Raw genomic sequence first — 12138 nt, 5'->3', positions numbered from 1 at the left:
CTTGCGCTCTGATATAGAGCTCTTCTGATCTATACTATCCAACCAGCCCGCAGCGCTGTCGATTTTGTTACAATGAGGTCGGTGTCAACTGCGGGAGAGGCTGGTATGTTAACCCGTATCACCTTGCAAGAATTGATTATATTGTTGAACATGGATATCATTTTTAATACGATGATGCTAATATATCTTGTTTCTCTTGCGCAGTCGCAAGAGTCGCCTATCTCTCGAGTGACATTGTCCTCTCTGTCCAGCCATCCCTTCAGACTGACTCGTTATTCTCAAAGCACCTGAGCCAACTCTCCGCCGGTAGTGTACGGGGAGTAGTGTCGCAAAGGGTCCCGGAGGTATGAAAATTCATTATTAAATTTGTTTCTATCACCATTGTTATGTTGACATGGCTCTAATAAAATACAGATCCGCGCCCTCCGCGTGAATGAGGATCCGCTGTTATCGGCTTTCCAGCCTTTGAAGTCGGGCCACCGTGTCGCTATCACAGCGACTTCTTCTATCCTCCTCCCATCTATACCGTATCTATATAAACTAGCAAATTACCCCCTCGTCATCCATGTTTCCCTAGACCCAGCTCCTTTCCCCGATTACTCCGTAATCAGCTCTATCCGCCAATGTGGCTTTTCTTTCTTGCATTCGGAAACGCTGCAAGAGGCTCAGGATATTGCCTTGACGGCACATTCGCTGGCAGCCAAGTCAGGAAAGGGGGTGATCCATTTCTTCGATGCAACCAACTCGCGCGATGATAATCCAATTGCGGCAGAGGATCCGGAGCTCGTGAAGAAGATTCTAGATTTAGAAGATGTGCAACATGCCCAGGTACCTTCTAATGCTCCACATACGCTGTATGCAAACTCCGGCCGTGTTCCCACCATTGTGGAGGAAGATTTGGGCGAACGGAGCGAGGGCCAAGCTGGCAGCCTGTCTGCCTCCCAGCTTTCGCTTCCGTCGAAGGTGTCTTCCCATGAGAATTACTCCATCTCGTCCCGAAGTGACAGCGGCTCTGATGTTCCAGCAAGTTCCTCAGCCACCACGGTGGAACCTTTAACTCTCCGACCCGTGGACGCTTTGGATATCTTCCAAATCACTAGCAAAATATGGGATGCGATATCACAGCTATCCGGGCGTCAATATCACGCTATCGAATACACTGGGCCGGATGCTGCAAAATCGGCCATATTTGTTTTTGGCTCCACGGGCGTCTTCGTCGATGTTCTAACGGACCCTAGCAGCAAAGCGGATTTTGCAAATGTTGGAGTTATTACTGCCCGCCTCTATCGTCCCTGGATCGGTAGTCAAATATCTCATGCTATCCCCAAATCGATCGAACGCATTGCCGTCCTGGAGCAAGTACGCAAGACCACGCGATGGGGCCCAGCGTTCCTGGACCTCTTATCAAGCTTATCCCAACCAAGCGACAGTGGAAGGGCTCCTCAACTTGTTGGCTATAGACTGGGGTATATAGAGCCCTCAACATCCAACCAAGCCCTTCGTGGCATATTGCAGAATCTCGCGGCCGACACCCCAATTCAGAACCTTCAAGTCGGCAAGGAAAAGATTCCAGAAGAGATTTCTCCAGCTATCAGCGTCCAAAAACAGCCCGAGGCCGAGAATGCGTACATGAAGATTTTGGACCAGCTCTTTAGCACCCGTCTTTACGTTGCCAATCAACTTGGTTCTGAAAATGCAGGAGTCTCAAGCACAATTGCTTTCACGCCGGAGTACGGATTCGGTGCCTTAATTGCGCGCATCGAGGGTCGGCGACGTTTCATTGATGAGGTTGCGGAAGCTGCCAAATCAAACGCCTTTACGACCGACACGCCCAAGAATTGGCTTTCGCGATGGGCATTAAACGCCACAGATTCGGCCAAGGCAAACAGCCTCGCTGCCGATGTGATTTCTCGGCTGGATGTTGACGGATCGTCTCTGGCGAGGAAACTGCTGCAATCGAAACAGTATTTCTCGAAGGAGTCACAGTGGCTGATTGGCTCTGATGCATGGGCCTATGATTTGGGCAACTCTGGTGTTCACCATGTCCTCGCTTCGGGCGCCAATGTTAATATGCTTATTATCGACTCGCAACCTTACTCGGAGCGCGTTGCTGCGGACGCGACGCGGAGAAAGAAGGACATTGGTCTCTATGCCATGAACTTCGGAAACGCTTATGTCGCATCCGTTGCGGTGTATGGATCTTATACTCAGGTCTTGCAGGCAATGGCGGAAGCCGATCAGTTCGATGGACCCTCTGTGGTTCTCGCTTATCTACCTTACAACAAGGAGAGTGACTCTCCCCTGACCATCTTGCAGGAAACGAAGAAGGCTGTCGACTTGGGCTATTGGCCACTTTATAGATGGAACCCAAAGAATGCGGAAGTAGGAGAGCCCAATTTCGCCCTCGATTCCGAGAGGATCAAGCGAGAGTTGGAGGAATTCCTCCGTCGGGACAACCAGCTTACCCAGCTGATGAAACGACATCCTCAGTTTTCCGCAAGCCTGTCTGAGTCTTATGGGACGGAAGTCCGGGCGCTGCAAAAGAGAGCTGCTAAAGACTCGTATGACAAACTTCTGGAGGGTCTCTTTGGCGCTCCTCTAACGATTCTGTTCGCGTCTGACGGTGGTAATGGTGAGAACTTGGCCAAGCGGTTAGGGAACCGCGGCAAGGCCCGTGGACTGAAAACCATGGTTATGGCTATGGATGATTTCCCCATCGAGGACCTGGCTACCGAAGAAAACATAGTGTTTATCACGAGTACAGCTGGCCAGGGCGAATTTCCTCAGAATGGTCGTGCCCTGTGGGAGGTCGTTAAGAACTCTGGAGATCTCGACCTCTCTTCCGTTCATTACTCTGTTTTCGCATTGGGAGACAGCCACTACTGGCCCAGAAAACAGGACAGGATCTACTACAACAAGCCCGGCAAGGATCTTGACGCTCGTATATCGTTCCTCGGTGGTAAGAAGTTGGCTGATATCGGCCTTGGAGATGACCAGGATCCCGATGGGTTCCAGACCGGATATCAAGAATGGGAACCGAAACTGTGGCAGGCGTTAGGGGTGGACAAGGTCGAGGGACTACCAGAGGAGCCGCCCCCATTGACCAACGAGGACATCAAAATACAGTCCAACTATCTGCGAGGCACAATCGCAGAGGGCCTGCTAGATGAATCGACTGGAGCAATCTCAGAAACTGACCAGCAGCTTACTAAGTTCCATGGTACATATATGCAAGATGATCGCGACGTGAGGGACGAGCGTAAGGCCCAAGGATTGGAACCCGCATACTCCTTCATGATTCGTTGCAGATTACCCGGTGGTGTTGCAACGCCAAAGCAATGGCTGCAAATGGATGACATTAGTAGCGCATATGGAAACGAAACTATGAAACTCACAACCCGCCAGACCTTCCAGTTCCATGGCGTTGTCAAAGGGAAACTGAAACCTGCCATGCAGGCCATCAACCAGGCCCTGATGACCACCATTGCCGCATGCGGTGATGTAAACCGAAACGTAATGTGCAGCAGCCTTCCGGAGCTGTCATATTATCATAAGGAGGTCCATGCTATTTCCAAGCGTATTAGCGATCACCTGCTCCCGGCAACAACTGCGTACCACGAAATCTGGCTGAAGGATGAGAAGGATACCAAAATTCAGGTAGCGGGTAACGCCGTCGTTGACCATGAGCCTCTCTACGGACCTACTTACCTCCCCCGAAAATTCAAAATTACGATTGCCATTCCCCCACACAATGACACTGACGTTTACGCTCACGATATCGGTCTGATTGCTATCAAGGGTGCCGACGGTCACCTGGAAGGATTTAACATCCTCGTCGGAGGCGGCATGGGCATGACTCACAACAACAAGAAGACGTACCCCCGAACAGGATCCATGTTCGGCTTCGTGTCTGCAGACCAAGTCCACATCGTCTGTGAAAAGATCATGATCGTCCAGCGCGACCACGGTGACCGCAAGAACCGCAAACACGCCCGGTTAAAGTATACAGTCGACGACATGGGCGTAGACGTTTTCAAGAGCAAAGTCGAAGACCTGCTCGCACCAAACCTCCGCTTCGCACCACCACGCGCCTTCAAATTCGACTCCAACATCGACACATTTGGCTGGCAGAAGGACGAAAGGGGTCTGAACCATTTCACCTTCTTCATCGAGAACGGCCGCGTCGAAGACACTGCCTCATTCGCCATGCGCACAGGTCTCCGCAAACTCGCCGCGCTGAACAAGGGCGAGTTCCGCCTCACAGGCAACCAGCACCTCATTCTCTCGAATATCGAAGACGCAGATCTCCCCGCCATCAAAGCGCTAATGGCCGAATACAAACTCGATAACACCGCCTTCTCCGGCCTGCGCCTCTCCTCATCCGCCTGCGTCGCCTTCCCCACCTGCGGCCTCGCCATGGCTGAATCGGAACGCTATCTCCCAATCCTCATCGATAAGCTCGAAGACTGCCTGGCGGAGAACGGCCTGAGCAAGGATAGCATCGTCATGCGCATGACGGGTTGCCCGAACGGGTGTGCGCGGCCCTGGCTGGCGGAGGTGGCGTTCGTGGGTAAAGCGTATGGTGCCTATAACATGTATCTGGGCGGCGGGTATCATGGACACCGGCTGAATAAGCTGTACCGGTCGTCGATTAAGGAGGATGAGATTTTGGAGCTCATGAAGGATCTGCTAAAGCGGTACTCGCTTGAGCGGCGTGCGGCGTCGGTTGAGGGAGGGGAGCCGGAGAGGTTTGGTGATTGGTGTATTCGGGCTGGGGTTATTAAGGAGACGACGGAGGGGAAGACGTTCCATGATGATGTAAGTTGATTTCTCTAACTATTTTTTTCGTCGTCTTATACGCAGCGTACGGCTTCTTTGCCTTCTGTGGTAACTTTTTGCTGATTTGAATGGTTCAATATAGGTTGCGGAAGATGATGAGGATGAGGAGTAATTTACGTACAGCACATGGTCTAATTCTACCTCTTGTATTTATTTTACCCTTCTCGTCGTGGCTTTTCATGTCTCTTTATGCAATGTATTCAGCAAAATTTCGGAATCAGTCCATGTTCCTTTTTATATGCAGACTTCTATATATAACTACTTAATACCCTTTGTCTCCAAGACAATTGAATTTTAACGTGGGTTTAAGCTCCCTTGCTTTTTGTTATCCTATTAATTTAAATGCCATGTATAACACGAATAATTTTCAGCATGAGAACATGCAATGAATGTATTTCTGTATCGCTAGATGCTGACCGCGGTCGGCCACCCCCACGTGATTCAGGGTCAAGGCCGGGGCGTTCGGGTGCGTCAGAGGAGCTTGGACCATAACATCTTTTTTTTCTGTTGGGTTTTATGCCCACCGACAGACCACCTCGAGATATCACCAACGAACTTTTTTGAAGCTCTGCAATAAGACCTTTAGAAAAAGCAAATTTGAATAATCCAACCTATATTTCTCTGAAAAAATCTCTATTTCCAATGGATTGAATTAGCCCCGCTGTGATTCCTCCGGTTTTCAATCTTCTCCGCACCTCCCACCTCTAGCTCCACCCTACCACCATGTCCTGTAAGTCAACGGTTATAGCTTCCCTTCACCCCGCGTTGATACAAGAAGAACAGGGATGAAATACCAACCGATGTGCGGAAATATTATCTCTCCAAATCTAACAATTCCATTGTAGCCACCCCTAACATCGATCCTGCGCCCGCGCCCGGACCGGCATCCGGCTCCGGCTCCGGCTCCATAGACACAACCACCCCTCCCACAGCCGACCCCGTAATAGCTTCCTACGATATCTATATAACCGATTCTCAAATCCGACGTTTCCTCCTCCAATACCCCGACCGCCAAGCTACACAGCCCTACAACGCCGCAACCCAGCAGAAACCTACCGAACTCCGCCTAAAGCCACGCACGGGGCTAGTAGAAGTCGATATACCGATTAACACGCATGTCAATTATGATGAGAGGAAGGGGCTCCGGTACGGTAATGCGCTGAAGAAGAGCAGGGTTATTGCTGAGGGGGGTTCGATGGGGATGGCGGGTGGGTTTAATACGGGGGGGAGAGCTAAGGGGACCGTTGGTGCTGGTGCTGGCGCTGGCGCCTCAGGTATGGATGATGGCGAGGATGGGATGACGATGATGGGGAAAAGAAGACAGCAGATTTTCGCTGGGGATGAGGAGGGTTTGATGGATTATGAAGATGAGAAGGCTGGAGTTATTATGACGACGCAAACGCTTGGGGGACGGATCAAGGAGCCTGTTGATGGGGATCCGGTTTATATGCTGGGTGCTTTTAGGGAGAGTATGTGTGCTCGCTTATGCTTCCTTTACTTTCTTGGTTATTTTATTTTATTTTATTTTATTTTACGAGTTGACATGGCGCTGACTTTTTTTTAAGATGAATTGCACTTGGCACCTCTATCTGCAGTCATCCAGCTCCGTCCACAGCTCCACCACCTTGACGCCTTCGACGAGGTATCTGCACAAAGCAAGACCATGACGAAGGGCAAACGCGACGCCGATGAAGAGCGCGGGTCTCGTGCTGTGCAAGCGGAGGCACGCGCGATCGATATGAAGGTCAAATCCGCGGATGTTGAAACAGGGAACATTGCGAGCAATAACGTGCTCCTGAGAAGGATGCATGAGGAGAAGTGGGAGAAATATGCATGGATTGATGAGAATGTATGGGAAGCCCAAACAAACGCTCCTTCTGCTAAATCTCGTTTGCAAAAAAATTATCTACTAACACTATGATATAGGATCAAGATTCCTGGGACATGTATGAAGAATACATGTTCAATCAATCCCTGGATGAACCGCCCCTACTGCAATCCGCAATTGGTTCCGAAGACTATATTGATGGAATGAGCGCGCCGAGAATAGACCCTATCAACCCGGAGATGGCTGGGTGGGCGATGAAGCTGCGGAGAAAGGCGCGGAGGCCGTCTGACGTCCGCGGGAGAACTAAGGCAGGCGACTAATGGAGTGGTGGAACTTCGTGGTTAGAGTGCGATATGTACTGCCTGATGAGCGACGAACACTGTGTACATGTACAGATCGTACTACTACTTACAATCGAAAAATACCCTTTGGTTATCCATCCCAAATTGCTACCTAGTCAGAAATGGATCACATGACTAATCTATAGTTACACGTGACTTATCCTCAATCTTTTTAACTTTTCCTTTCGCACGGGATAACTATTATCCGCTAGACGCCGATCGTCCAAAGCCTCCAAAATAATTTTCTTCGTCGATTTCTATCTCAACGTCCAAGCACTTTTCCTGCACAACGACGACGGGTTTCTGTACTCTCTCTTGTCAGGAACGCAGAGGGGAGGGAGCTTCTCAATCACTTTCTCTTTTCATTTCTCTCTCTCCTTTGCTTTTTCACATGTTTTTCCTTTTATTTTATTCCTTCTTTTTTGCTTATCCTTATCAATTGTAATCGCTCATTCTGTTAAGACTTCCAGTTCACTGCCAGCATGTTGTGCCGGGCCGCTCAACGGAGACACACTCTACGCCGCCTAGGCAGATCATATGAGCAGATATCCTCGTCATGGCTTCCCGTAGCATACCCGCGATTGCAGTGCCAATCGAGCAGGATTCAAACTTTGTCCCGGCCGTCCGTCCTCCCAACCCTCGAGTCCCCTAATTCCCTACCCTTACGGTCCACCCGGTCATTAGCAACGGCAACTTCAGACATCAATGTTCCGTTTGAGGGCCTCCCGTATGGACATGCAGAGATTCACTCGCCGTTAACTGTATCGCCTCTGTCGAATTCCCCATGGAACGAGCGGCTTCCGTATCCAGAGCCTGATGATATCGATACCTCTTCAGTCATCATACGGAAGGATTTCCTAATTAGCCGGCCGCCTGCTGTGAGAAGATCTAATGGAATTGGTGGCGAATTGACCGAGATGCTTGCGAACATCGATGTCAGCCTTTCAGCTGCTATGTTCCGGCGTTCGGAGATTCTGATTCATCGGGTTGCCAAGCTTATTGGATACGGTACGCCGGAAGTCCTTGATCTTCACAACAAATATCTACGCTCGATGATCTCGCATATGATTGTCCACCGGCGCTACGGGATGGTGTGGTGGGCACAGAAATGGTTTGAAGTCGACATGAAGTATGCTTTTGCGGAACCGGATTCCATAACCTACGCCCTGATGATTAAGATGGCGTTACGCATGTTATTCGAAAATAAGCAGAAACGAACAGTAAGAAGGTACTGGAATCTTGCAAAAGATGCGGAGATTGAAGAGGAAGTATTGGGTCTTCCCATTCTATCGGAAGCAGACTTGGGACTTCTTTCAGAGGTATGTTAGAGAGTTAAATCAGGCGTAGATTTTAGTTCCTGTCGCTTCTAGTTACTAACAAAATTGCGTTGTTGGTTTTAAACAGATATGTTCCGAAAATGCTTACAACGATTCAACCATGCCCGATGAGTCCTACATTGAACCGGACGAGGACTTCTCTAAGATTAAACCGAAGCTGCATCCACCCGACGACATTGCTCTCGTTCGCGCTACCGAACAACGAGGTCTTGGTCTTAGTTCTCTTAGAGAGACCTTATCCATCTTTGACCCCGAGCAAGCACTTCCCAGACCATCCGATCTGCCCGGCTCCCAAGAAGAACAAGATCTGGCCTATGCACAAATGCGGCAGCGTCGCTTAGAATCAGATTGCGTCGACTCAGCTATTGCCCGCTGGCGGAAGGAAAGTGAAATGCTGCAAAAAGTTGGAGTCAATCCCATTCCCAGCAAGCCAATGGGAGCCCTTTTATACGACTGGCACACACAGCTCATGTCAAGGATAAATGAGGAGCTGGAACTCATCGAGGAATCCGAAAAGAAGTCACGCATGTTACCAGCGGATAGCCAACGTGTAGAAATATCTCCATATTTGAGAGCGATCAAAACCGACAAGCTCGCTGCCCTCACCATTCTCAGCACTTTTAATGCTCTCAATAAGAGCGGCGTGGATAAAGGGGTCAAGTTAACGGCACTGGTGATGTACCTGGGAAAAGCGATTTACGATGAGTACTTGGCGATGCAGTTGCGCGAATTGGAAAAGAAGTCCAAGTCTCCCAGGAGAACATCAGCCCTCATTGATAAGCTTGTCCACAAAGGCACAAAGAAAGCCCAGGTCCAATGGCAACGAATAATTGCGAGATTCGAGGAGAGCCAGAGACCAGTTGATTGGTCACCTGTTGTTCAAGCTAAAATCGGGGCTTGCCTTGCATCAATGTTGTTGTCGACTGCAACTGTTCCTGTTTCTACAAAAGATCCGAGCACTAACAGGACACAACGGACTGACCAAGCCGCATTCAGACGTGTTTACCAGTTGGAACGTGGCTTCAGAGTTGGCTATGTTCATGCCAATGATCATATCGTGGAGAAGTTACGCCGAGAGCCTCTTGGTGAATTGTTAGCGAAACACTTGCCCATGGTCTGTCCACCACGCCCGTGGACCAGTGCTCGAGAGGGTGGATTTCTCGAATACCCATCCGCGGTCATGCGAGTCAAGGCAGGGGATATTTCTCAGTTGAGCTATGTTGAAACCGCAGCAGCCCGTGGAGACCTAGATACTGTATTCGCTGGATTAACCGTCCTCGGCAAAACCGGCTGGAAAATCAATAGAGGGGTCTTGGAAGTGATGCTCGAGGCGTGGAATAGTGGCGAGGAAATTGCTAACCTTGCTCCTGAAAACCCAAATATTATCGAACCTGAAAAGCCCGAAACTGACGACCGAGATATTCTTAAAGATTACTACCGGGCAAAAATCCATGCCGCAAACACCCGCACAGGCTACCATTCACAGCGGTGTTTCCAGAATTTCCAATTAGAAATTGCGCGTGCGTATAGGAACGAAACCTTTTATCTCCCCCATAACCTGGATTTCCGTGGCCGCGCATATCCGATGCCACCATACTTCAACCAAATGGGTGCCGATCATTGTCGCGGTCTTCTATTGTTCAGCAAAGGTCGCGAATTGGGCACAAGCGGCCTGAGGTGGCTGAAGATCCATCTTGCCAACGTGTTTGGTTACGATAAGGCAAGTTTCCAGGAACGCGAGCAGTTTGCAATGGACCATTTGGAAGACATCAGGGACTCCGCCATTAATGGTCTAAAGGGCAAAAAATGGTGGCTTGATGCCGGAGACCCTTTCCAGTGCCTTGCAGCCTGCATCGAATTGACAAATGCGATGGCTCTAGAAGATCCAACCAAGTTCGTTTCTCACCTGCCTGTCCATCAAGATGGTTCTTGCAACGGTCTTCAACACTATGCTGCTCTAGGAGGTGATATCATCGGCGCGCAACAGGTGAACCTTGAGCCTTCCGATCGCCCCTCGGATATTTATACCGGCGTGGCAGAGCACGTCAAACAATCTATTCAAAAGGATGCAGCGAATGGCGACCAAACTGCAAAACTACTTGAAGACAAAATCACTAGGAAGATTGTGAAACAAACGGTCATGACCAACGTTTACGGCGTCACCTTCCTGGGGGCAATCCGGCAAGTGCGGAAACAGCTCGTGGACCACTACCCTGACCTTTTCCATTCTGGAGTTGCTGGTGAATGCGCCACCTACATAGCAAGGAAGATCTTTGTCGCATTGGGTTCGATGTTTACCGGTGCTCACGACATTCAATTCTGGCTCGGCGATTGCGCAAATCGTATCAGTCAGTCCTTGAGCCCCGAACAAATCGAAGCCCTAGCAGATGAACAGAACCTCAAGGTAGTAGGGAGGTTCCAAGGCGCCAAAAAAATGGCGAAAAATATCAAAGATCCTAAATACCACTTTAAATCCACTGTTGTATGGACAACTCCGCTTAAACTTCCAGTTGCTCAGCCCTATAGAGACGCTGCTTCCATCAAGGTTTACAGTGACTTGCAGCAACTCAGCATTCGGAACCCTCAGGCCAGCGATATTGTCAACAAACGCAAACAGCTACAGGCGTTCCCTCCTAACTTCGTTCATTCCCTTGACGCTACTCATATGTTTCTTTCCGCGGTCAAATGCGACGAACTCGGTCTTTCATTCTCCGCGGTTCACGACTCTTTCTGGACCCATGCAGCGGATGTCGATATCATGAACCGTGTGCTTCGTGATGCTTTTGTTCTCATGCACTCCGAAGATATCGTAGAGAGACTTGCTTCCGAATTCAAAACTAGATACGCAAATCACATGTACCTAGCCAACATTAAGCCTGGCACGCCACTGGCCAAAGCAGTATTGAAATGGCGCAAGGCCACCAAATCATCGAATAGCAAAAGGGCTCAATTGGATGAACTCGTTAATGAGTATAAACGATTAAAGCTTCTGCGATCTAACGATCCCGAGTTGCAGGCTCAGGGCCGTGAAATGGTTACCGCTGGAAAACTCGTTGCAGAGTCTGAAGATGCTGAATCCTCACTTGCCTCGATGCAGTCGCTCGGTGTAGCTGGTATCGGACAAATTCCTCCTGAGGGGTCCGAAACGCCGACGGGGGACCGAGTGGTGACGTCAGAAGACCCGTTAGACGAGCTTGAAGAAGCGGCTTTTGAAGCCGATACTTCCACCAAGCCAGATGAGTTCTCACTAAGTGAGCTTGGCAAGGAGGCAGCGTCTCCCGACACAAAGCCGAAGGCCAAGTCTAAGCCTGCACCTATTTGGGTTTGGCTGCCATTGACCTTCCGCACAGTTCCTGCAAAGGTATGCCTTGAATTTTCTTTTTAACATGTTTAATATGCCCCTTTCGCTGCAGCCGCTGTTATCGTTCTAATTTTCGCTTGCTCTCCTTGGCTTATTGTTTACTCACGCATACTCTCTTTATTACACAGGGCGAATTCGACGTCAAGAGACTGAAAAATAGCGAGTATTTCTTCTCGTAAACGATTCGAACATGTCTATAGTCATTTATTTCCCTTTGGATATGCCTCGTTTATCTGCACATACGTTTTTCTAGGCGCTGAGGAATATGGTGGGTAAAAGCAAACTATAGAGAGGAACGGAGCATCTCATCTTCGACATGTGCATATATATACCGGTGATCTTTTTGATTATCTCTTTATTTCATTTTTCATTTTATTTTTGGTATATGCACACAACCCCCGGCATTCTGTTTGGCGTTAACGGCGGTCAGCG

The 12138-nt window shown here is 49.5% G+C and overlaps 3 protein-coding genes across 3 annotated transcripts; all 3 read left to right on the top strand.

Moving 5' to 3' along the window:
- Positions 1–72: 72 nt before the first annotated feature.
- On the top strand, positions 73–4951 carry BDBG_06491 (sulfite reductase beta subunit; the record flags this gene model as incomplete). The annotated part of the gene is made up of 4 exons (XM_002623006.1): positions 73–103; positions 205–344; positions 415–4818; positions 4922–4951. 4 exons carry the CDS (start codon positions 73–75, stop codon positions 4949–4951), a joined length of 4605 nt encoding a protein of 1534 aa, XP_002623052.1.
- Positions 4952–5562: 611 nt separating this feature from the next.
- Positions 5563–6987, top strand: BDBG_06490 (uncharacterized protein; the record flags this gene model as incomplete). Its single annotated transcript, XM_002623005.1, has 4 exons — positions 5563–5569; positions 5685–6308; positions 6405–6688; positions 6766–6987. The coding sequence occupies 4 exons, from the start codon at positions 5563–5565 to the stop codon at positions 6985–6987; spliced, it is 1137 nt and encodes a 378-aa protein (XP_002623051.1).
- Positions 6988–7490: 503 nt separating this feature from the next.
- On the top strand, positions 7491–11885 carry BDBG_06489 (mitochondrial DNA-directed RNA polymerase; the record flags this gene model as incomplete). Its single annotated transcript, XM_031722630.1, has 3 exons — positions 7491–8327; positions 8413–11706; positions 11835–11885. 3 exons carry the CDS (start codon positions 7491–7493, stop codon positions 11883–11885), a joined length of 4182 nt encoding a protein of 1393 aa, XP_031579457.1.
- Between the last annotated feature and the right edge of the window lie 253 nt (positions 11886–12138).

This window comes from Blastomyces gilchristii (assembly GCF_000003855.2).
Source record: "Blastomyces gilchristii SLH14081 genomic scaffold supercont1.14, whole genome shotgun sequence".
NCBI lineage: Eukaryota > Fungi > Ascomycota > Eurotiomycetes > Onygenales > Ajellomycetaceae > Blastomyces > Blastomyces gilchristii.
Note: the sequence above shows the minus strand (reverse complement) of the source record. Positions and strands in the feature narration are given on the sequence as shown.